At 43.1% G+C, this 26,084-nt stretch overlaps 1 protein-coding gene across 22 annotated transcripts in view; it reads left to right on the top strand.

Moving 5' to 3' along the window:
- LOC138503201 (mucin-2-like) overlaps positions 1–26,084 on the top strand; it is a 1,598,433-nt gene that overhangs the window by 100,934 nt on the left and 1,471,415 nt on the right. For 21 of the 22 annotated variants that reach the window (XM_069622774.1, XM_069622767.1, XM_069622768.1 and 18 more), the window contains 2 exons: positions 13,765–13,836; positions 14,306–14,374. The exons of the other annotated variant lie outside the window; for it this stretch is intronic. In XM_069622774.1, the coding sequence (XP_069478875.1) occupies positions 13,765–13,836; positions 14,306–14,374 (141 nt within the window). The remainder of the gene's footprint in view (positions 1–13,764; positions 13,837–14,305; positions 14,375–26,084) is intronic. 22 annotated transcript variants of the gene reach the window in all.

Below are 26,084 nucleotides of genomic sequence, written 5' to 3'. Positions count from 1 at the left end.
ACCTGAAACTATTGTCATTAAAATAGGAGCTTTAACATGAGAGCTTGAAACAGGGGCTTTGGATGCAGGTTTGCTGTAATGCTTTTCAATGCAGGTTGGCATATGAGGATGAATACATGGTAGTTTGACCATGTGTACCACCCATTTAACGCCCATTGCTAAGTGAAATGTATAGGAATTTCCTCCCATTCCCATCCATTTCCTTCCAGCCACACCTCCTTTTGCACTCTTTGGCTCAATTTCTACTCTGTGGTGGATTTGTCAGCCTTTTTAACTTCCAAAATGGCGGCTGCCATCTGTTAATGTTATTTTAAAGTTGATTGACTTGATTGATGCATTAAAAAGCCTGGCCCCATGCCTACTGCTGCTGTTCTGTACTAGCCTGGCTCCATGCCTACTGCTGCTGTTCTGGACTAGCCTGGCCCCATGCATTGTATTACTCTGTACTAGCCTGGCCCCATGCCCACCACTGCTGTTCTGCACTAGCCCGGCCCCATGCCTATTGCTGCTATTCTAAACTAGCCCATTCCTATGCCTTACACTTGCCGATACTAGACAAACACCTCCACTAACACTGTGATGACATCTCCTATGTCCAATCCTTTCACTTGCTCTCTAGTCATCCTTACCACACTTACAGCTCTATCTACGATGGCAGCCCCCTATTATAGACTCCCGACAGCAAGGGAACTGACTAGCAAGATGCAAGCCCTGCCTTCAACCCAAGAGTCGTCAGATCCCACTACCCAGATCTACCCTAGACAGGTTTGCCCTACCACACTAAGAAATTATAGACTCGGATCTAGACTGCCCAAGCCACCGCCACACTACAATTCACACGGCCACTCCAAGATGAAGCCAACACAAGCCTCCTGCAACTCCTCAAAAACCGAACCTATCCGTAATCAAAAACCCTGCATTAATCCCCTGAAACCTTAGTCAACAATGACCACACTAGTGATACCACAAAAGAAACACATAACCTCAAGGGAGGCCTCATCAACGTTAGATCTCTGATAGCTCACGCATCTGAAATTGCCGAAATCATCACCTGCAACCAACTCGACTTCCTAGCAATGAGCGAAACATGGCTACATAAAGCGGCCGGCCCAGCCCTAATGCTAGCCATACCCATGAACTTTACCATCTTTAGAAAAGACAGAGAATCTTCCAAAGGAGGCAGCATAGCTTTCATCTGCAGAGCCGATCTCACCATCAAAGAAATGAATCAGATGACTATGCCATCAACAGAACTACTTTCGCTAAAACTAGGAATCTCCGCCTCACACACTATTACTGTAGACATTCTGGCCCACTAGGAACTTTTGAAGAAGATATAACTACCCTTCTGAATACTAATGCCGAACTTGGGACACAAATTATCCTATTCAGCAATTTCAACTTAGGCCTTAATGACCCTAAAGACACTAACGCCTCACCATCAAGAACAATGGTCCCACCCACTCCAAAGGCCGCAACCTGGATTGGGTGGCAGATATTAACTGCGCCTCCCTCATAACTGCCATTGAACCGTGCATATGGACTGATCATTACTTGCTCTCGCTTACCATCTCAGACTTACCTCAATCCAAGATAACCAAACTGCTGGCACCACCAGCCCTTACCCGCTGTATAAAAAAAACATAACAGTCACAAATCTCCTCCCTCTGATTCAGCCCATCACCAATCTCTCCAACCTAATCACCAACCCTAATTATCTGGTTGACCTGTACAACACCACTATCAACTCAGCTATTGACGCCATTGCGCCTTTAAAATTCAGAAATTCTAAACTTATTGCCCATCTTAACATTTGGTTCACACCTAGCCTAAAAGCCCTGCGTAAAGAAAAAAGACAAGCAGAAGCCTGCTGGAAAAAGAATCCTTCTCCCCGAAATATAAATCTCCTCACTGCTCTCACTAATAGATACAAGAAACAAATCATACAGGCAAAAAAAAAAAACGTTTAACGGTAGAATCAAAAAAGCAAATTCAAACACTAGGGAAATCTTTTCCATTCTCAGAGAATTAGAATCCCCTATCGCACCTGGAGACTCATGCACCAAAGATAAAGCCTGGTGCACTAACATTCAAAATACCCTATGCAATAAAATCACCATGCTACAAGACAAAATATCAGCCAAAAGAACCTCCCTCCACAACATTGCGCTCTCCACTCAAGAAGCCATCTTACAAGAACTCGCCACTAACCAAACTAAACCACACAACCAATTCAACTTTAGAGCCATCTCCATTGCAGAAGCTAAGAATATCATTACATCTCTTAAACCTTCTCGATGCCTTGGCGATACCTGCTGTTACGACCCTCGCCCAAAACCCCCTCTGGCAAACCCATTGGCCAGGTGGAGTCAGCACTCGGGCCTCTAGAGCCTGGCATCCTCTTCAAACGCCCTCATGGGGCCAGTCCTAGGGCCTATGGCGCCAGGCTCATACACCATGAACAATGTGCTTGGGAACTATTTTGTAGTGTCAGCCAACATGGAGGCATCCAAATAGCTTGGTTCCTAAGAACCAAGCTATGCGGTCTAGTGTTTTGGGTGTGGCAGGCCTGGAACTACTTTCCCTGGTACTACTTTACCTGGGCTATATAAACCACACCCTTACTGCAGACCATGCTTCGTGTTACTTTGCAGCTTGCAACGTGACGCTCATCGTGTCCAGCTATTCCCTCGAACCTCGGAGAAGCAGAACCTGCAAGGAGACAAAAGGAACATCATTAGCAGCAGCATCTTACCTGCAGTCTTCATCTTTAAACACTCACAGCTACTGAGAACAGCTTCCTCGAATCTGCACGCCTCCCGGACAGAACGACCTGAAAGAGGAAGATAGAGGCAACATTAAAGAAAGCAGTAGAGACATTAACAAATTACGAACTGCTCAAAAGGCTTACCTGGCTGGTCGCCTTTCGGCTGGCACCACTCCGGACATTCCACTCGTGCTGAAGAACACCGCGACCTACAAGGAAGGAAAACACAGGTTAGCAAAGGCAAGACTTTGCAGCGCTGTGCATAGCGCTTACTTACCGCATCATAGCGCTTTTAATGCACCATCATTTACCAGCGGGGCTCAACCAATCCAGTACGCCGCGCTCAAGCTCCGCATACTTAAGGGAGAAAAAAGAGACATTTTAAACAAAGAAAGGCATGCAGGATAGCAACAAAACTAAAGAACAGCAATAAGACCTACCTGAACAATATCAAACGGGCCGGTAACTGGACCGCACTCGCCCATGAAAGACAACGCGCCCCTGCAAAGGAGGCAGGACGGAGAGCACGCCTAATTCTACCACAAGGTGAGGAGAGGGCGCCAGAGGGACTGAAAGCATACAGGGGTGGAGGGAGGATACTTACCCCAGTTGGTCAGTCTTGAACACAGATCTCCTGTATTTTCAGGCAGAACCTTCCCCGCAGACCACATCAGGGCTAAGCTAAGAAGCATACCAGCGAGTAACCCAGCTGGGTGGTGTCCCTGTGGATACCAGGTGAGCGTAACAGAACACAAAGCCTACCATAACAAATCCACCTGGGCGCCATGGAGACATCAGAAATTGAACAATTGGCACAATTTCTAGGAGAGCTTCGTGCTGAGGTTCATTCTGCCCAACAAGAGACTAATGCCCTCGGGAGAGACCTAATAGTGACCAAAGAAAGCACTGAAGAGATGAGCAGGCAATACTTGCAATCACAGGCAGGACAGACGCCTCTACCTGGAAGCAATCCAACGATGCAAAACCCCACCATATCACCCACTCCGGTACAGATCACGTTACCTGGAACAGTGCCCCTGGCACCACCAGAAAGGTTCTCAGGTGACCCACAGAAGTATGCGGCATTCATCAATCAGTACCGCCTTCATTTTCTTTGTAGGCCTGGAGCATTTCCAAACAACCAAGCTCGGGTAGCTTTTGTCTTATCATACCTGAGTGGTAGTACAGCAGATTGGTCGGTGCCGTTCATAACCCATGACGATACTCTATAACATGACTTTGTGGGGTTCCAGAGAGAAATGGAAAAACGTTTTGCTCGCCATACCCAGGAACAAGCAGTAGACAATGAACTTTTGTCCCTTCAACAGGGGAATCAGGACTTATTAACATACATTGCTACCTTCAACAGACTGGTTGCCGAAGCTAGGTGGCCAGAAAACAAAAGAACCACGTTATTCCATCGAGGCTTACGAGGCGAATTAAAGGACGTCTTAGCCCAGGTGGTTGTCCACTCAGAGACTGTGCAGAATTTATAAATCTGGTCGTGCAGCTAGACCATCGGTGGCAGGACCGAAAGGCAGACCGGCCTAAGACGGACCCTCGGACCGTGTAAGTTCGACCAAGGGAAAACACCCCCCGTGTATCTGAAAATGCTGTAGAACCCATGCAGATTGGAGGGATACAAACTCCATTAACAAAACAAGAGCGGGACAAAAGAAGACAACAACAGCTTTGTTTGTATTGTGGGAAACAGGGATATTTCCTGAAGGACTGTCCAGTAAAACCCCCAAGAAGAACAGTCGGGGCCACAGAGATGGATGAAGCTAAGGAATCAGGAAACTACCAAGCTCGACAAACGTAGAGGTCAGTTTGTCGAGTGAGAAGAAAGAGTTGCTGACCTCGCACTTTGCAATACCAGTGATCTTAATTAACCACCAACAGTCATCAAGAATGCATGCCGTTGAAGCATACATCGATAGCGGAGCAGTTGGAAATTATATTGATGAAGAACTGGCAGCAGAGATGGGGCTTCCTTTGTGTTCTAAGCCAACTATGGACAAGGTAACCACCATGGATGGGACAGAAATCGCTTCCGGACCAGTAACCCAGTGCACAGCCAGGGTAAACTTGCTGTGTCAGGACGGACATCGGGAGTCTATTTCATTCAATCTCATCAAGGCACCTCAGTTCAGGCTAATACTAGGGATGCCATTGTTGGTTGCTCACAACCCTTTGATAGACTGGCGGGCATGAAAATTAACCTTCCCCGGTGACTGCTCCCCTGCCTGCTATTACCAAGAGGAGAAACCCGACGTCTGTATCCCCATAACTCCCGGAGCGACAGTATCAACCCTGGGAGCAACTAATACCTTGCCAAGTGAATACCATGATTTCCAGGATGTTTTCCGAAAGGACCAAGCAAATACATTGCCGCCGCACAGGCCCTATGACTGTCAGATTGACCTTGTTCCTGGTGCACAAATCCCTTGCGGCAGGATCTACGCTCTCACAGAACCAGAAAAACCTTCATTTGAAATCCTATTTAGACCAGTACCTTGCAAATGGATTTATCCGTCCTTTGAATTCCCCTGCAGCCAGTCCTTTGTTCTTCGTACCGAAAAAGGAAGGAGACTTGAGAACCTGTATTGACTACTGCGCATTGAACCAGATCACTGTGAAGAACCGCTACCCCTTGCCACTTATCGCTGAGATACTAGACCAAGTTAAAGATGCCCAGATTTATACCAAATTGGATCTTCGAGGAGCGTTCCACCTGGTCCGAGTCAGAAAAAGAAATGAATGGAAAACCGCCTTCCGTACTAAGTACGGCTTGTTTTTATATCAAGTCATGCCCTTCGGGTTATGCAACGCTCCTGCGGCATTTCATTATTTCATGAATGACGTCTTAAGGGAGTTAATTGATGTGTGCGCCTTAGTGTACATAGATGACATCTTAGTATACTCAGCCTCGGAACAAGATCATGTCAGGCACGTTCGTTCAGTCCTCACCAAGCTCCGTCAACTTTGCTTGTTTGCAAAGATTGAAAAATGCTTTTTTCACGTCACAGTCACATGGAATTGCAGGGGTTTCTCTCACCTTTTTTCTGCGCATGGTTCACTGCCAACTATTATAACTCATTCCTGCTTTTGCCTGCCTGGAAGCTGGTCTTCCTTTCACTCCGTAGAGAGTGGGGCGGGTATGGTGAGCAGGACCCTGCATGAGGGTTACACCAGGGTAGGGAGCATCAGAACCACTGGTTGCTCTCACCCTTCCCTATACATAAACGACAGTCTGCCATTTTAACATTTTGCACATACGTTATGTTGTTGCATTTACCCAAAAAATATAAATCCAGTGGGATCAAAAATAAAATCCTTACTGGTGATTTGCGTCATATTTAGAATGACATATCCCATGTCCTGTACATACCTCCAGATCTCACAGGTTGACTGAAGGAGGAGGGTTGGCCACTCAGCGGTCCCCCCCGGCCTGCGGGTAAAGTGCACGAATGCTTCCAGGCCAGGAGATAAATGTAACATTATGCCTTTGCTCATTAGCACTCATGAGGCAGTAGTCTCCATTAATGCACCAATGCTGGCAGTAGATAATGCACAGACACCCACAGGCACCAACCCAGGTGTGTGGGAATATGAAGAGTCTGTGTTGGGGTGCTGAGTATCTGTGAAGACGAGGTAGTCTCCATATTTGGGAGGTGTGCTGGTGAGGTGAGCATGCCATTGTCCCTGGATAATGTTCTCTAGAGTCAGTAGCAGATCCAGCATTTAAAAAAGTGTTCTGTGACATTTCAAGATTGTAGCTCAGCGATGGGGATCACCAGAGAAACCAGTGGATATGGACAACATACCAGAGATTTGGTAAACAAAATGGTGACATTTTGCTGTGTCTATAGAAAGATAGAGATGTCAGCAGTGTTTAGAATACCACATATTGCTTGAAAAAGTAGAATCAACATGCTGTGACTAAGCTGTACAGCCGGGCACCATTTTGGAGTAAAGGTGGGCAAACTAAGTGGGGGTCTGACCAGGGCCAAGAGGCTAACTTGTGCTCGGCTTCGAGTTAAAAGCCCCTGCATGGCCAAAACACCGGCCATTCCCACCTGCTTGGAAAATGGTAAATAACATTTTTTTAAAATCTTCAGTTGCCTCACCCCAATAAGACAGTCTTCCGAGGTATAAGGCCATGTTGGGGGTCGAAAGAAGAGGATTGACAAGGATTGTAGGGGGCGGAGAGGGTTAGAAAAGCAGCAATATTTGTCAGTGTTTCTTTCATTTTTGCGAGGTGATTCCCCGGATGTGGGGTTATGCGCTTGCGCCTTCGTATTTGCATTTATCTGAAGAACGTGTTATGTTATGTTTAAGGATATTTATACCATGCACTGTCACCAGCGGAGTGGTCCCCTGCCGCTCAGGAGGATATGACAGGCAAGAGGTTAGGGTACGTTAGTAGGACTTAGGTGGAGAAAGAGCAAAAGAGCTCTGATGTGCTGTTGGCAGCTTCAGTGTGGTTTACACCGTTCGCTTAGCTTAGGTGTGTTTTTCGGTTGAGATCCTTCATGTGCTGTTGTGGGAGGCTACACATGGTTTGTTTTGTTGTTGCGGTATAGTGAAGTGCATGCGGTTTGTTGTGCTTTAGAGGCATGATTGTTTTTATTTCAGGGTTTGAGAGGTGTACGCAGAGGGGTGAGTTTTTTTATTAGAAGGGTTAGTTAGTGGCATCACTATCTAGATGGGACGCATAATGATATATACAATTCCATCTACATGTGACACAAGCTAATATTCACAAATCTGTCTAGATGAGACACAGGCTAATCTTCACAGTACTGTCTAGATGTGAGGCAAGATAATATACACAGTTCTGTCTGAATGTGACGCAAGCTAATATTCACAGTTCCATCTGATGGGAGGCAAGCCAATACTCATAACTCTGTCTAGATATGACACAGGCTAATATTCACAGTTCTGTCTGGATGTAACACAAGATATTACTCACAAAACTGTCTAGATATGATGCAGGCTAATATTCACAGTTCTGTTTAGATGTGACACAGGGTAATCTTCACAGTTCTGTCTGGATGTGATGCAAGGTAATATTCACAATTCTGTCTATATGTGACACAGGCTAATCTTCACAATTCGATCTGGATGTGTCGCAAGCTAATATTCACAGTTCTGTCTAGATGTGACGCAAACTATTATTCACAATTCGGTCTGGAATTGACGCAAAATAATCTTTGCAGCTCTGTCTAGATGTGACACAGGCTAATCTACACAGTTCTATCTAGAGGTGACGCAAGCTAATATTCACAGTTCTGTTTGGATGTGATGCAATTTAATATTCACAATTCTGTCTGGATGTGTCGCAGGCTAATCTTCGCAAGCTTGCTGGCAGCTAGCCTTGCATGTGATCTTTGGTGCTGTTTCTGCCTCTGCACCTCAATGTACAGCAGGAGATACTGCATTTCCAGGTTGTCGACGCTTTTTAGGTGGAGGTAACACACTGTGTTTTTGGCAGAATTAGCAACCATTTTTGACAGTATTTTGGCAGTATTTTAACTCGTAATATTGCAGAATTACAGTTTTCGATTATGGCGCAATTTTGCACCACCGGAAATACCGCCGTCCTGATTCTGCAGATTTTTGGTGGTAAATCGGCTGGCGTTAATTCTGCGGGCGGAATTAGCACAGAGTTAATGGAAATCCCTAATTTGACAGAGTGGTTAAAGTGGCAGTAATTCAGTTACCACCACTTTTACCGCTTACGGTCCAACTTGTAATGAGGTCCCTTTTAAAGCAAAGTCATATTGGTCAGTCTAAGATCCTTTTTAACAGTATTGCTTTTTTTGGAAGCACCTGATGTTGGTAACAGCAATTTGTAGTCCTCTATGTGTAATATCATTCCAAATATCAACAGCGCAGCATTCAGTTCTCCATGTGATTCTCAGTCTGTGGAGAGTAGCACTGGGCGTTCATAAAAAGCAATACAAGGCCACAGTGGGATAAAGTGCTGCCGTCACTTATCTGAAGAAAAAAAGAACTTATAACACTTGTAGCCAAGGGGCTTAATGAGGTGTTAAACACCAATGTCTTTTGCTGCAAAGATTGCACACAGGGATTCTTACTTTGATTTTTAAGGCCACGAGTGTACCTTGCCACCACATACAATTAAGTTTGTGATTTTCCTTCTGCCTGGACCCTGCTAACCATTTATCCCGAGTCCCCAGTTTACCATTTCGCATTTTAATGGTGTGGCAGCTAATACTTTTCATTTCATTCATGTAAACCGATTTTCCAGTACTGTATCTCCTATGTATGAGGACCGTATTACTTTGCTCAATGCTCGAGCCCCCTCTTTGAAGAGAACGCTTAATGGTACCATTACTGATGCACATTATCATTCTGGAGAGCGATTGTGGTATTGTGGCCCACTTTGCTAGAACCAGCAGTGAGGCGGGCACACACAGGAGTAGAGTCTGCATGGCATTAAGAGGTGTGTGTATGGCTGTGCTGCACCTTCCAGCGTTTAATGTGACTAGTCTGCTGCGCTTTACACCACTCCTGGTCCTCACACCCCATACTGTCAGCAAAATGTTAAAGACTCCAATCAAGCGTTACCACTAAGTCAGTGCCTTGTCTGGGATTGCTCAAGGGAAGCCCTTATTTATATATTTTTATGTCCAGTTCGTGTACTCTGGATGACAACCCTTATATAACACCCCTCTCCCCCTGACCCCACTGAGCCAAGAAGTAAGTTTGTTTTGCAAATTTAAAAGGTTTATCTGAGAATTAAACAATATATATATATCGCACTTTTATAATAAATTAATAATTGATATCACACTTAGACATATGAAAGTGAGTGATCAACAATGGATGATGTGTTAATAGCACACTGGGTAATTACTTAGGAGTAGTATAGAGGATAAGGTAGCTGAGAATGCTTTATATGGTACAAGGAAATGCAAGGTGGAAAAGAAGCAACACAGGAATAAACTTGATATGATTTCAGCAAAACATAATATAATCACTTTTCCCCTTTTGGCAATTCACCCCCCCTCTATGCAATGTAAGGAGGTGGAAGTAACACACACAGTCTTCAGGAATACAATCACAGTACAATCCCAATTCAGTTCCCCCCTAGCAAGCTTAGATCAACAGGGATGATTTTAAACACAGGCAAAGTACTTTAAAGGTGGTATGCAAAGAAGTGAAAAATATGCTAAAATGATTTTAATTCCCTCTAGAGGTTCAGGGTGGGTGACAGCTACTTTGTATTAGTTCAGGATCACTTTAGCAATGCTCTATGAATGAGTGTCAGGTTGCAAACGAATTTCAGCAAAGGAAAGCAAGGAGCTGCTATTTTGACATGTGGAGAAATTTGAGCCAAATCGTAAATCGCGGCAATTTTTCCGAGTGCGTCGAGCGCGATTACGGAAAAAGTATAATGAATAGAAAGTCGGTTCTGGGTTCGTTGGAAATCCCAGAATCTTAGCTTTGAAATAAACTTAATTCCTAGGACAAACGGTTCCGGAGATACGGACTATTTCGTGAAGGTAGATTCTCAAAAGAAAAGTCAAGCTCAGAATGACAGATGACAGTTTTCAGGTTTGAGATCACAGAAGGAACACAAGATTTCTAGGATGCAGTTCTCAATAGGTTAAAATAGTTTGAATTAGATTATTTTAAACTAAGAGATTGGGTTTTGCACAGTTCTAGCGGTACTCACTCTATATTTTGGACAGGAATGCGACTTCGCCACGGATCGGGTCAGGATTGGACTGCGGTTCCCTCGCCACGGACGGTCTCTGCCTGGTTCTGCTCACAGCGATCTGGGTCAGCTCTGCTAGCGGCACTGCACAGCAGTCTGGATCTCTGGTTCTGGCAAAAGTTCTTGGCACTGCACGGCGGTCTGGTCTCTGGTTCCGGGTACAGCTCTGCTTTCTGGGTGTTTCTGGCACAGGGTTTTAGGCCTGAATCAAACAGCTCAGCCTGGCTGTTTTACTCTGATGTGCCCCTTGGAAGTCTGGGGTTAATCAGTTTGCAAAAGATTTTGAGGCCTGCTGACAAATTCTGAAGTCTGAATTCAAAGTTCTGATCTCTGTCTGGATTTGAAGTCTAAGTGCGGGATCTGGTGTCTTCTGGCAAAACGCTCCGCAAGAAATCAGCTTGAAGTGGGAAGTGAATCTCCCTACCTGTCCTGCACAGTCTTCTTTTTGTGTGTTTAGAAAGTGGGTGGGTCGGCTCATCTTCTATGCCCAACCCTCTCAACTTATCATTGGCCAGTTCCTCCTCTCTCCCTTGATTGGGGGAACTGGGTTGTGAGTCAGAGTGATGAGGTAGGTTTATGGTCAGAGGATCCTCCCCTTGTCAAATTGCACACAAATCTATTTCTGATCCAAATACATATTTATCAATGTACCATTTTTCTAATATTATACGTCCAGTTAACATATTTTCTGTAGCACTAAACCATCCGATCCCTGTCTTTGTAAGATGTTGTGTCCACTTATGACAGAATTCTCCTCTTTTCATCCAGATAATGACCTCTAAACCTTTCCAGATTTTACACAAATGTGCACCAGGGATATGGGTTTCAGATGATAAAGTGTCAGATTTTTAACATGCATACATTTGGAGTAACAACCTTTTTTCTGCTACTATCCCCAAGAACATACCACAGGGTCCTAACACCTCTTAAAATGTGCACAGAAAAATCACAAAAATGATGATGTTATTTATATAATTTTTACAAGTCCGCACTATCCAACTTTTTAAAATTATGCTCTGGCCCCAAAGGGGTGTGATTTTCCAAAGCACATGGTGGAATTTCTGGTTTATCCACTTCCCCAAGCTCAGCTTGCTCACAGACGCAGTGCCCCTCCCACTTCTCCTTCCAAGAGGAAGCCATTTACGACCCCCCTAATATAATATTTGCCTGAGCCAGGGACAGTGCTTTGTTTAGTTTCCTGTAGTCCCCAGGTGCTCCTCCCCTGATTCAATCAGAGAGTTGTCACCTCATTTTGGCAGGGGCAGCAGAATGCAGCCAGGCCTGGGAAGAGTGGCTGAGCAAGTTTCACTCCTGTCGGGGGTAGTTGCCGGGCAGAATTCACTCTCTTCAAGCCAGGCTTCAGCTAAATGTCACTTTAGTTCCCGGTTTTCTACATTCAAATCAAACTGGCAATTTTTACACATGCAGCTAGAACGCTGATTCTAAGTTCAAAACTATGACATTTCAACAGTTGCAAACTATGTGACACTCAACAGTAGGTCACTCATTTATTCTAAACATTTAGATTTGAGTGTCTTTCAGTCCAATTTCACTTCAGCTGCTGACATCCACAGCTCAGCCAGTTTTGTTATAAACATTGTTTTGGGCTCTTTCTTTTTCCAGATTTAGTATGCACACAAGAATACATTCTGCCAAATGTCTGTTGGTGTTAAGTGAGATTTTTGAATATCTTGCGATGTTAAAATAGGCATTTTTAGCTTGCATTTCAGAGAAACAAAAGGTGATTTCAAGGCGCTTTTTTAGCTAACCGGCACTGCTGTTTTTCCTTTGGCACACATTTCACTCATGGCACTCCTGGCCCCTCACGCTCGCACTGGTGGGTGGTAGGTCAGGGGACCATTTTGCTGTGCGCACAACTGCACGGTTCTCCAGGATTCTGGCTCAAATGTGGGCTTTTCCGCCCTCTTGGATTTCCTAAACCCACAGCACCAAATGTTGCAGCATAATAGTCCAAACGTGGGTCAGGACACCCAACAAAAAGGGGGTACAAACTAAATGTTTACTTATTTGCCTCAGTTTACTTTTATAGCTAGCGGTTTATTCTCTCACATTCATCATTTTAGCCAGCATTCTTCTAACAAATGTACAACCCAGGCCAAAATATTTCAGGCGTTCCCAGCCTTCGGCCATTACAAATGAAGCAGAATACACCACAAATTGCACACCCTCACCTTTTGATAGTTGACCCGATGCACATTTAACAATGGCAAGGTTCCTAATTCGCCCTGGCAGAAACCATTTATGGTGCTTATTTGCAAGTCCCCCTTCGCCAATATCCATATATCTTACTGGTAATAAATATGAAAGACAGGCTGCTACTAAAACACTACAAATCTAGGAATGTTCATAAAAAAAACACAAAATGTTCAGAGGTTCATTCATGTCAAGTTTCATTTCTTTAAGTCACATCCCCCCTGGTAGGGTATGTGGGTCATCATAACATGCTTCCCACAAGAGACTTTACATTGAAATTATGAACATCTGCTTATGTTTTCTAACGCAATGCTTTACTGCTATCATTGTCTCTCCCATATAGAATTTGCACATTGGCATTTCTAAAGTACAGTGTTTTACATATTGCACAGTGTTTTAGTAGGGATATGGTCCCTGATGTGTTTCGTTTTGCACGATTACAACGTACGCAATTTATACTTGGAAATGTTTCAATTTTAATTGGCTGAAACCTTATTTTGTGCATAAATGTATGTCTTAATTCATGACCACATACCAAATAATGTTTTCAATGTTTGTGCTTTTTTTGATTGTCATGGGTGTGTTTGGAAATATATCTTTATCCAGTAGTATTACATAATTGGAATAATGAAGTAAGAATAGGTGCGAGGATCAGGAGTCACATCAAGCTTCATAGATATTACAGGGAATTATATGCAGCAGTGAGTGATGGTCCCAGTCCTGCAGCAGTTATTATTTACAGGTGAATGTGTCTTGCATTTCATTATCCATCAAGTGTGTCTCGCTCATGCTGCGCCAAGGTAGGGTCCCTAATAATGTGTAGCCAGCTTGCTCCACTCACAGCACTAGCTCACTCTTTCTTCCTCTGCTTCACATATATTTCATGGTCGCTATCAAATAGACCTCTTCCCGAAATCAATTTGGTAATTGATTTATGAGGTTTTATGGAAGAGATAAAATGGTGATAGATAAATGTTCTCAAGGTGTATTCTAACTGGGGTACTAATGAGTGGCTATTTTACCATTTCTAAAGCATCAACAATAACAACGACAGCGATGACAACAACAGCAGCAGGAGTAATAGAACCTATCGCATCGACTCAAGGTAACAACAGATTACCCTTCATTATTGTCCTGATAGTTCATGGTGGCAGAGATGTAAATGGTGGAGGCAGTGTTGTGGGTAAGACGAGAGATGTATTGGGCCTTGGAACCACTGAGAGGTTTACGCACAGAGCGGCTGGCAACATGGAGTGATGGATGGATATTCAAAGTTGGATGGAAAGTGGTGGAACTGTTATGGCATAGCTGGAGGAGGAAATAGGATGAAAAGGATCGTGGTGTCTCTGGTCGAGTTATAGAAGAATGGGCTGATGGAAGTCAGTGAACAGAAAGAAAGAACGAGAGGATGGGAAGTTAAAGGAGGGTGGTGTAGGGTCATAAAGAGGTATGGATGGATGGATAGATATGAATAAATGGTCAGAGGGTGAGCGTTTGAAATGGTGCATCGATGTGAGAGCAGATGATTGGCAGAAACAATTAAATAACATTGATAATATGGTTGTTTATGACAGCGACATCAACAGTATTTGAGTTAACAGCAGAAACAACACAAGCACCAACGACAGCAGAACCATCAACAGGTAACTGCACGTTCCATCAGATTATACTTTGTAAGGATGATTATTGTTTACAGCACTTGGAACTGTAAATGCTGGGTGCTGGAGACAGCATATTATATAGGGGCTGTGGGCTTTGGATCTTAGTATGGAAGTGAAGTCAATTTGATGGCTAAAGGTGAGAGGCTTGATGAGCCTATAACCAAATCAATAGTGGAGACAATGATGGGTTAGCAAAGGGAATCAGTGGGAGGCTTTACAAAGATGAACAAATGAAGGAATGGACGGATGGCCGCAACTAGATGGATATGCCATGAATTGACAAGGATAGATGTGGATGAATGGGTCTAAGGGCGTAGTGGCAATGCATTGATGGTCACAACTGAAACGCATATTGGGCAGATTTGAGAAACTGAAGAGCAGTACCGCCACTAATAAAACCAGACATAAGTAATGAGAGCGCATCATCCCTGCCCTACATCCCATCCACTGACCAGAAACAAACCTACATCACTCTGTCTGTCCGAAAGATCAGTCCTGTAACATGCACAATGCATATCATCATATTATCATACAATGTAATAAAAGGCCAGATGTATGTTTGTCCAATGCAGTCATTCGCTGTAGAGAATTCCCATTTTGAGTTTTGTAACCGTTATACAGAGCTATTGCCTTAGGAAATAAACAGTTGCCTTACGAAATATATGAGGCCAGATGCATGTTTATGTGATGCAGTCATATTAACACTCTGAACATGTCTCTCCTCACGCACTCTGGCCTGTGTACACAGTTTTCCACAACCTGCAAGAGACTCCTGATGCTGAAAGTTACTGTGTCAATTTCTACCACTTAAAACAAATATATCCTTGATAACATACCTGGACCAAGACAGAAGGAATAGGACAATTGATCAATAGCACCCTGTGCCTAAACCACACCCAAGGTCCAACAGACCCATGCCACGATAGATAGCAAGGGAATAAGGAGCACCCAACATCAGCTCCTACACCAAAGGGAGAAGAAATTCACATTATACAAAGCTCATTAGGATACAGCTGGGAGCACGCTGTGCCACACAAGAGCAATCTACTAAACAATAGTATTTAAGGAAGACAGTCCACGACAGACCAAAGGACTAACTGAGAGATAGCCATGTAATACATAGGCAAATCAACAACGAAGTACTAGGACGACTCTCCAATAGCACCCTGGCCATGAACCACACCAAGCTCCAACAGACCCATGTCAAGATAGACAGCAAGGGAATAGGGAGCACCCAACCTCTGCTCCTACACCAAAGGGAGAAGAAATAGACATACGCATTCACATTATACAAAGCTCATTAGGATACAGCTGGGAGCACGCCGCGCACCCACACACATTCCACAGACAGACTGCCATTATAGGAATCAGCAACAGCCCCACCCATAGGAATACTACTTAAATGGAACAAGATGTATCAGAACCAGGATACCGACCACACTAACCCAACTTTCAAATCTCTGCATACCTTACCAAACCCAAAATTCCCAGAACCATCTCTCGCCCAGCAAACCGCCGGCACTTCACCACACTGCATCAACAACAAACAAACGACACATAAACAGCACCTACAGAACACAAGGTCTCGCCCGGTCCAAAACTCACACCAAAGCTCAGCGCTTGGTGTATACCGAGCTGAAGCCGCCAACAGCACACCACTTCTCCCACCCTCCTGCTCCCTCTCCACCCGACTAACCCACCCGCACCCCATTCTTGTTTACAGATCTGCCAGAGCGCCCAGGGACCAACTCTGTTGGTGACGGTGCACTATACAAATACCTTTAACATTAACATAACAAACTGATTCCAATTTTAGGGTTTGTCTCTGTTTGAAGGAAACACAAAAGCCCTTCACAGATTTTGCATCCTTAGGAGACAAGAAGAGTTATTAATAATTCTCAAAGAGTGCCTAACCACTTCTACCTTTACAAATGAGGCAAGTCAAAGCAGCAACCAAGCCCCTTTTTCCCATACCTACAGAGATGCATTTTCTAGTTATGAAAGAACGAGTGGTATGTGTGTGTCAAGAAAGTGGGAGATTGCCTTAATAATTGCGTTGCACCCCAGAGGTCTACTGCTATCATCATATGGATATGGGCATGACAAGTGGAAAAAACATAAGGCAGCGGAACATGCATTACACTTGGACCCCTCCCTTGTTGCAATCCTCACTTATGATGCTTACGATGATCCACAAAATATTTTCACAAGTAATTTCTTCCCCTTTTTTCCCAGAATACTCTAGTTCCTTCTCTTACCCTTTCCTTCATTATATAAGCCACTGCCGCGACCCAGGTCCTCCTGATGTTTTCGTTCTGTGAAACAGATGGGGTGCAGCGGGTCGTGTCCATTCCACAAGCTTCCAGCCCACAGTTGATATGCGGTGGAGAAAGGGGAGAAGAATTGGTGGACTGCTGGCCCCTAAAGCATCCAGCAAAGTCGAACGTTTCAGGGGACCATGTTGACCTCTCTATAGAAGCAGCATGCACAGTTCAGTACTAGGGGATGGGGCGTTTTGTGGACTATCTTCAGGAATGCAACATCATGAAAAGGAAATGCACAGGACCTGGGAAGAATGGGGGCAGGTTGGTTAAATAGACTTTCACACCAGGTAGGTAGTGCAGTGGTTCTGCTAAGAATTTTCTGAAGGTTTCTCTAGTGGCCATGCAGTCCTGGTCTCTGCAGTATGAATGCTGAATGGAGGCAGAATAGGTGATCCCTTTCCTGTTCCTCAGACAGGGAACATTTCAGAGAATCTCGGCACAGACCTGCATACTCCAGGCATAGGAGCCGGAGTAGCTTGAGGCATGTGTGAAGCAGGCATTACAGGGAAACTCTGTGACCAGTGCGCTCCTTCCACATTCATCATAGGGGATCCACTTTCTCCATCCAAGCACCCACCATATAAAACTCTATCCCTTCTAGCATTGAGGGCCACCTCACCTTCCGTAAGGCGTTCAAGACAAGGATTCCCTTCTGCATCTTGACAGACCTAGTTCAACTCATGGGTGAACAATCACCCCCAGAAAGGCAGGTAGGGGCTTCGATGAATCATTTGAGGAGACAACAAGACAATACTGAGTACCGAACCCGCACAGGAAGGCTTCCATTTGATTTGCATGATAGATTCTTCATTAATTCATAGCAATTCCACACCAACCATGACTCCCGAGTATGTATTGCACTCAATCTCAATACAAGATAGCCATGCCCCTCCCGGGGTCTCACCACCCACCTGCATACATCTGCAACAATCCACTACTCGTACTCACATTGCACATGAACTCTTTCACTCGAATGCAGCTAAGTCCCACGAAAAAATGTGCTCTAGCTGGGTACATAGTCAGTCTCCTTGACTCTCCTACTCTCCAGACAGCCCATTTCAGCACCCATCCAATATCCAAATCCCCATGGGTCTCTAACAAGGATTTAGCTGCCCCTACCTACCATAATACTTGCGAAAATTAGCAAAGGCATTTTAAAATCCTCTTATCAATTCTCATACCTTGGACTTCAGTCCACCAAGGGCGGTCACCCACAGGGCTTTGAAGCCATACCAATGGCACTAGGCGCTATACATATGCCATACATATATATATATATATATTTATTTTTTTATTTGTATTTGTTTTAACAAAACCTTTAAAAACAGAAACTAATACAAACAGGTATAAAATACTGAAAAAACATCATTATTATATATATTTTTTTTAAATCCAAGTACTTAAATCAGAATATCATACAGTTTAACACAATAGAACATAACGATTAAAGCTGAAAAACAAGTTTTCATAATATAATTGATGAGAAAAAGCAAGTCATTTCACCAAGTTAAGTGTCTTTTGTCCTGGTGGAGTCATCAGGCCACATTCATAGGTTTAAAATGTGACAATTGCCAGTTTTAGGGGCACAGATTTCCTGTGTAACATTTCCCACCATATCGCATCAAGATCGACGTTCTCAGGGTGATGACAAATTTAACAAAGGCGTTAACACATTGTGGCTTAATGGCATCACATTCTAATAGAAGGTGTCTCAAAGTTTCCCTTTCGAAAGGATTTTTGCAGAAACGACAGGGAATATTTTTACCTTTGTCACCTTCTCTAATTTCCAGGATTTCCCTAGTCATTAGGGTGTTGAAACAAAATCGCAGGTATGCGATACGCCAAATATGATCTGGAAATTTTATGAGATATGATTCGGGATTCCCCATGAGGTTCCCGTAAGGAACTAAATGGTGATAGAGCTTTCATGCTTGCACACTCTCAATCGTGGATGCCCAGTCTTTATACTGAAGAGCTTGTTTAGTTTTGGTGGGATTGGACATCAAGGTTGCGTATAATGATCCGATGGTGTCCAACATTCTTAGACAATCTACTTGTAGGGTCATTGATCATATTGATTTTGAAGGGCTTGTTCCCATTAGGTTCCCATGTTTCAGCAAAGAGACTGTTTTGGTTAGGCCCAAACAGATTTCTATACAATGTCAACCTTCCCCATTGAACGTGCAGTCTATCGACAAAAGACCCAGTTCGTATCTCAAGATGATTAGCGGAATGCCTTTTGGAAGGTAGTAAATAACCTTTCGTTAAATTTTGGATTCTAGCTTATGGAGAAATATAGAAGAAAAAATCGGTAATAATTCAAGGCCGTAGGTGATTTTGGGAATCATTTTTTGCTTGTAGAATCTAGGTAAAGGGGTCAGAGAATATTTACAATATTTATTTGCACCTTTTTTCATCTGAGGTACAGAGTTAACAGCTCTTTCCAACACGCAATTCCTATAAAAGTAGATTTTGAGATTGTCAAAGACAGGAAATCCCAGATAGCGCATTGATCTAGTTCTTACAAGCTATAATTATTTATACTCCATTTAAAGGTTGACATTTTTTTCTGTTTTGTTAGGCACATTATAACCGATTTTTTCTCATTTATTATTAGCGCTTTTTTCTTAATGTACTGTGAGAAAGCGGTAAGCTTATGTTGTAAGCCTATAGGGGTGCCATCGATTAACAAAATATTGTTGGCATAGGCACACCAATTTATTTTGATTCCCTCTATTGTGGGAGAGATTAATGAAGCTTCCTCTAAAATCCTTCCGGAATCCTACATATAAAGATTAAAAAGTGTCGGCCCGAATAGGCAGCCCTGCCGAAGACCATTCAATGTTTTTATCGGAGACGGGATAATGTCCAATCTACGTTTAACCTAACCTGGATTGAGGACCCCTCATGCAAATGCATTAAGATAGCAAGAATTCCCAAGGGGAGACCTAGATGTAAAAGCTTAGACCACAGCAATACTCTGTCAACCTTATCAAATGCTAATGAAAGGTCAATCGCAGCCATATATATCGGGGTGGCTGATTTCTTATATGCTTTTTCCAAGTAATAGGTTAAATAATCAAGCCTCCAATTTCTGTCCCCATACCTTTTCTAAAACCAAACTGTCTACGGGTTAGTATGCTATTTGAATCAGCCCATGCTACTATGTTTTTAAGCACTAGCCCAGCAAAGATTTTGGATTCCGCATCCATAATTGCAATGGGCCGATAATTAAAAGGCAACCGTCTGTCTCCTTTCTTATAAATGGATACGATGTACGATATGTTCTATGAGGCATGGATGTGTCGTAAACTAATATTGGAAAATAGTAGAAAGAGTGCTTTAGCCCAAATCTCCGGGTTAGTTTTTAGGTTTATGTTTGCCAAACCGTTTGGACCGCAGGCCCTATATGGATTAGAAGAGATCATCTGTTTTTCGATATCGAATAACATGAAATCACATACCTATGGGTGGTTTCTGCATGCATGATTTTTTATAGGGAAAGAAAAATGTGCCTGCATGTATAGAATAAAAATGTGAAGTCCAGCTGGCCTCCATGATACAGTTAGAGAGGAGGGCAACCTGTGAAGATGGCAATTTATTTATTAAGGTCCAAAATTGGCATCCTATACTCTCTCTCAAAGTATTGAGCATCGCTTCGTTGTCGGCTTGTAGCATAAAAGCCTTATGAGACTTCAGCCAGTTTTTCCATGCATGTTTTGCTGCTCGTAGGTTTTCACATTTTTGTTCCAGATTTATCGTGCTTTCTATTTGACCGATTTCTTTCCTGTCTAACTAAAGGATCAAAAAGGTGTGGCCTGGGGGATTTTCTCGCTGCACTGTCCATACTATTAATAGAATTAGATATCATAGATTTCAAATATTCTGAAAATTATGCCAGTGAGAACAATAGTTGTCTTTTGGCCCATGAATTTGTTTGATGTTCGTGGACAAATGTTACATTTAATTTGCTCACATTTCTCTCATGCCATTTGATGCGATTACCATGAAGATTTTCTAGCCCAGTGTTTTTCATTTTGCCGCTATCAAGGTAGTTTAAGTCCCCGGTCAACTCCAGTTCGAGAAATTGATGATCACTAAGGGTGCAATCTACCACCGAAAAATGTGTACAATAGTCAAGCAGTTTTTTGGGTAAAAACACATGGTCTATACATGACATTATTAGGCCATGAGACCACGTATGCGCCATAGTGGAACTACTGAATAACGCATCCACGTGATGAAGACCCCAATTTTCAAATAAATGCCGCCAAATGTGACTTTGGGTTTGTTTTCTAGTGCTACCAAAGGGCGCTCCTTCAATTGCCTGATTTTTTGCGCTATTACGCAGCGAGATTGCTCCACAGTTTTTAGTAAGTCCGATGCCATAGTATATCTCAGCGTTGAGATCACCCACCACTATAACCTGTAGTCCTGTGAATTTCAACATCATATTAGTAAGGCATGCATTTATTTTTGCTATAAAGTCTGCCAACACACCAATAGGGTTCCAGTAAATATGTATCACCAGAACCTTAGATGGAGTTTGGTCGATGTGAATCTCAAGGATGCACCGCCATTGCTCCATTTGTAATGTCTACAGATTCCAAAATATTTGTTCTCACTTCGTTCTTAATTGCAATTAGCAATCCCCCTGAGGGTCTGCCACGGTTCCCTTTCCTAGCAAACTGATGGTGGCATTCGTAACCGTCCAATTGGAGATTAGCTGTCACCCAAGATTCTTGGATACAAATAAGCTCGAATGATTTAAATTTATGGCACTGATCAACAGATGTCAGAAAATTGCTATGGTTAGATATATCCCATTATTGATTTGTTATAAATGCACACAGGTGTCCAAAACTGTCACTTTTAGTTCATAAGGAATATTAACATATTTAGTGATTGTGGTGATAACTTCTGTTTGCCCTACGGAGTTCAGCAAGGATAAGTGCTCATAAGAAAAGACTTAATGGTGAATTGCCTATGAGTGCGGTTTATGCCTCTAAATAGAGGCGTAACCCGCACTCCTAGGCAATTCACCACTAAGTCTTTTCTTATGAGCAAATCAATAATGGGATATATCTAACCTGGTTCTTTCTCTTTTGTTTTTTCTCCTTTTCTTTCCATGCCTTGCTTCCTCCCCTCCCCTCCTCTCTTTTTTTGTCTCCCCTCTTGCCTCATAGGGATACCATTTTCTGAAATGTTTTAAAAACTTAGGTCTAGATCAACAACTGTTATATAATTTGTTAAATAGGTCCTTGCTATGCGCCCTGAGGGCGACCTTTTGAAGGGTTGAAACACATGTCGGCGTAATGTAATTGTTATTCATACCCATAAAAATTGTATGAGGCATGATGTTTGTACTATATATATCCTTACCAACTGTATGACTAAGCATACAGAAGTTCAATTGATTCAGGCTTATTGGTTTGGACATTATTAATGTATATGAGGTATAATACAGGAGTTTAAATAACTACTCTGATTCCAGAATCTTTTCTTACCACATGTTTGAATTGTTGAGAAACAAATTATTATTTGAATGGTCAAATGGATAGATATGATTGGATGGCAGTGTGCAGTCTGTGAGGTCAGTACTTTTCCTCATTTACATTTTGTTTGTTGATTTCTTACATTTTTTTTATTTTTTTGATTTATCTTTTTTCTGGCCTTAAGGTCCAGGCGTTTCTGGTGCCGTGAAAGATGAATCCCCTTTGGATATGAATTGCTTTTGCCTGTAGTAACATTGTTAACAGTTTCAGGTGTCTCAAGGTCAGCATCTCCGTTTAACAATAAATTTGTAAGGGCAGAAGGACTATCAGGGGAGTCATTTGTTGGGGGGCCCTCCTCTCCAAGGGTGGACTTATTCGCTGCAGGCTCAAACAGTAGGGATATGATAGAGGCTAAATCAGCAAAGCCCAGCTCAAGATTAGATATTTTATCGGAAACTCCTATCAGATGTTCCAATATTTTAGCATACTCAGTGTCATTTGAAGGCCGGCCATTACTTGATTTTAAGGACAATGCGTCGGCGTAGGATATTACTGGTGGCAAATTCAATCTAGGCTCAGCTGTTGTTAATAGAATCGATTGACTCGACTCCTTAGAATCAATATTCTGGCCCAACATCACAAATAGTCCTTTAGAGCATGGACAGCCCCTTATCCCACGACCTTCTGAATCTGTCACCCTTCTCAGCAGGAAACCCTCCAGTTTGTTTATCTTAATTAGAGTATTTGAGGCTAGGTGTTTAAGATCTCTAATCTCCAAATGTGTCCCTTGTCCAAGAGGTTTAATATTCTAGTAATCACGGGACCAGACTTTCCGAGCTCTTCATTTTCATCAGTAATTAATGAACTGGTTCTTGAGACAATCCGTGAGGCCTCCTGTGTGGCAAAAGGGCGCAGATTTTCCAGTAGGGAACTAGACATAGTAACAGAAGTAGCCCTTAACAGCGGATTTTTGTCCCCATTCGGGGCCAAATCTGAGTGAGCACCCTGAAATAGGGGAGCAGAGGGTATGGGAAGTTATTTTTTAGGCAGAATTCCCTAAAAGAAGATAGTATTCCTTCCCGTGGTTGAGTGTGAAATAGATGTACATTGTCAAAGCCGTTTCTGGCTGCATTAACAGGAGTGGAGGGGCCTAGAGATAGTCTGGTTCTTAGACCAGAGTGTATAGTTAGGAAAAACTAACGACATATCCCATGTCCTGTACATACCTCCAGATCTCACAGGTTGACTGCGGGGGGAGGGTTGGCCACTCAGCGGAACCCCTGGCCTGCGGGTAAGGTGCACGAATGCTTCCAGGCCAGGGGATAAATGTAACATTATGCCTTTGCTCATTAGCACTCATGAGCCAGTAGTCTCCATTAATGCACCAATGCTAGCAGTATATAATGCACAGACACCCACAGGCACCAGCTCAGGTGTGTGGGAATATGAAGAGTCTGTGTTGGGGTGCTGAGTAACTGTGAAGACGAGGTAGTCTCCATATTTGGGAGGTGTGCTGGTGAGGTGAGCATGCCATTGTCCCTGGATAATGTCTGCTAAAGTCAGTAGCAGATCCAGCATTTAAAAAAGGGTCCTGTGACATTTGAAGATTGTAGTTCAGCGATGGGGATCACAAGAGAAACCGGTGGATATGGACAACATAGCAGAGATTTGTTAAACAAAATGGTGACATTTTGCTGTGTCTATAGAAAGATAGAGATGGCAGCAGTGTTTAGAATACCACATATTGCTTGGAAAAGTAGAATCAACATGCTGTGACTAAGCTGTACAGCCGGGCACCATTTTGGAGTACAGGTGGGCAAAGTAGGTGGGGCTCTGGCCAGGGACAAGAGGCTGACTTGTGCTCAGCTTCGATTTAAAAGCTCCTGCATGGCCAAAACACAGGCCATTTCCACCTGCTTGGAAAAAAGTAAATAACATTTTTAAAAAATCTTCAGTCGCCTCACCCCAATAAAACAGTCATCCCAGGTATAAGGCCATGTTGGGGGTTGAAAGAAGAGGATTGACAAGGATTGTAGAGGGCGGGGAGGGTTAGAAAAGCAGCAATATTTGTCAGTGTTTCTTTCATTTTTGCGAGGTGAAGCCCCGGGTGTGGGGTTATGCGCTTGAGCCATCTTGTTTGCATTTATCTGAAGAACATGTGTTATGTATAAGGATATTTATGCCATGCACTGTCACCAGCGGAGTAGTCCCCTGGCGTTGAGGCGGATCTGAAAGGTAAGAGGTTAGGGTAAGTTAGTAGGACTTAGGTGGAGAAAGAGCAAAAGAGCTCTGATGTGCTGTTGGCAGCTTCGTGGGGTTTACACCGTTCGCTGAGCTTAGGTGTGTTTTTCGGTTGGGAGCCTTCATGTGCTGTTGTTGGAGGCTATACATGGTTTGTTTTGTTGTTGCGGTATAGTGAAGTGCGTGCGGTTTGTTGTGCTTTAGAGTCATGGTTGTTTTTAGTTCAAGGTTTGAGAGGTGCACGCAGAGGGGTGAGTTTTTTATTAGTAAGGTTGGTTAGTGGCATCACTATCTAGATGGGACGCATAATGATATCTACAATTCCATCTTCATGTGACACAAGCTAATATTCACAAATCTGTCTAGATGTGACGCAGGCTAATCTTCACAGTTCTGTCTAGATGTGAGGCAAGCTAATATAAACAGTTCTGTATGAATGTGTCGCAAGCTAATATTCACAGTTCTATCTGGATGTGAGGCAAGCTGATACTCACAATTCTGTCTAGATGTGACACAGGCTAATATTCACAGTTCTGTCTGGATGTAACGCAAGATAATATTCACAAATCTGTCTAGATATGATGCAGGCTAATATTCACAGTTCTGTTTAGATGTGACACAGGGTAATCTTCACAGTTCTGTCTGGATGTAACGCAAGATAATATTCACAAATCTGTCTAGATATGATGCAGGCTAATATTCACAGTTCTGTTTAGATGTGACACAGGGTAATCTTCACAGTTCTGTCTGGATGTGATGCATGATAATATTCACAATTCTGTCTAGATGTGATACAGGCTAATCTTCACAATTCTGTCTGGATGTGTCGCAAGCTAATATTCACAGTTCTGTTTAGATGTGACGCCGGCTAATCTTCACAGTTCTGTCTAGATGTAAGGCAAGCTAATATACCCAGTTCTGTCTGAATGTGACGCAAGATAATATTCACAATTCTATCTGGATGTGAGGCAAGATAATACTCACAATTCTGTCTAGATGTGACACAGGTTAATATTCACAGTTCCATCTGGATGTAACGCAAGGTGATATTCACAAATCTGTCTAGATATGATGCAGGCTAATATTCACAGTTCTGTTTAGATGTGACACAGGGTAATCTTCACAGTTCTGTCTGGATGTGATGCAAGGTAATATTCACAATTCTGTCTAGATGTGATACAGGCTAATCTTCACAATTTTGTCTGGGTGTGTCGCAAGCTAATATTCACAGTTATGTCTAGATGTGACACAGGCTAATCTTCACAGTTCTATCTAGAGGTGACGTAAGCTAATATTCACAGTTCTGTTTGGATGTGATGCAAGTTAATATTCACAATTCTGTCTAGATGTGTCACAGGCTAATCTTCGCAAGCTAGCTGGCATCTAGCCTTGCATGTCGTCGCCTCTCTGCTCCATGTGATCTTTGGTTCTGTTCCTGCCTCTGCACCTCAATGTACAGCAGGAGATGCTGCATTTCCAGGTTGTCGACTGCGTTTAGGTAGAGGTAACACACTATGTTTTTGGCAGAATTAGCACCCATTTTTTACATTATTTTGGCAGTATTTCAACTCGTAATATTGCAGAATTACAGTTTTCGATTATGGCGCAATTTTGCACCACCGGAAATACCGC

This window comes from Ambystoma mexicanum, chromosome 11 (genome assembly GCF_040938575.1).
Source record: "Ambystoma mexicanum isolate Mex_15411 chromosome 11, UKY_AmexF1_1, whole genome shotgun sequence".
Taxonomy (NCBI): domain Eukaryota; kingdom Metazoa; phylum Chordata; class Amphibia; order Caudata; family Ambystomatidae; genus Ambystoma; species Ambystoma mexicanum.
Note: the sequence above shows the minus strand (reverse complement) of the source record. Positions and strands in the feature narration are given on the sequence as shown.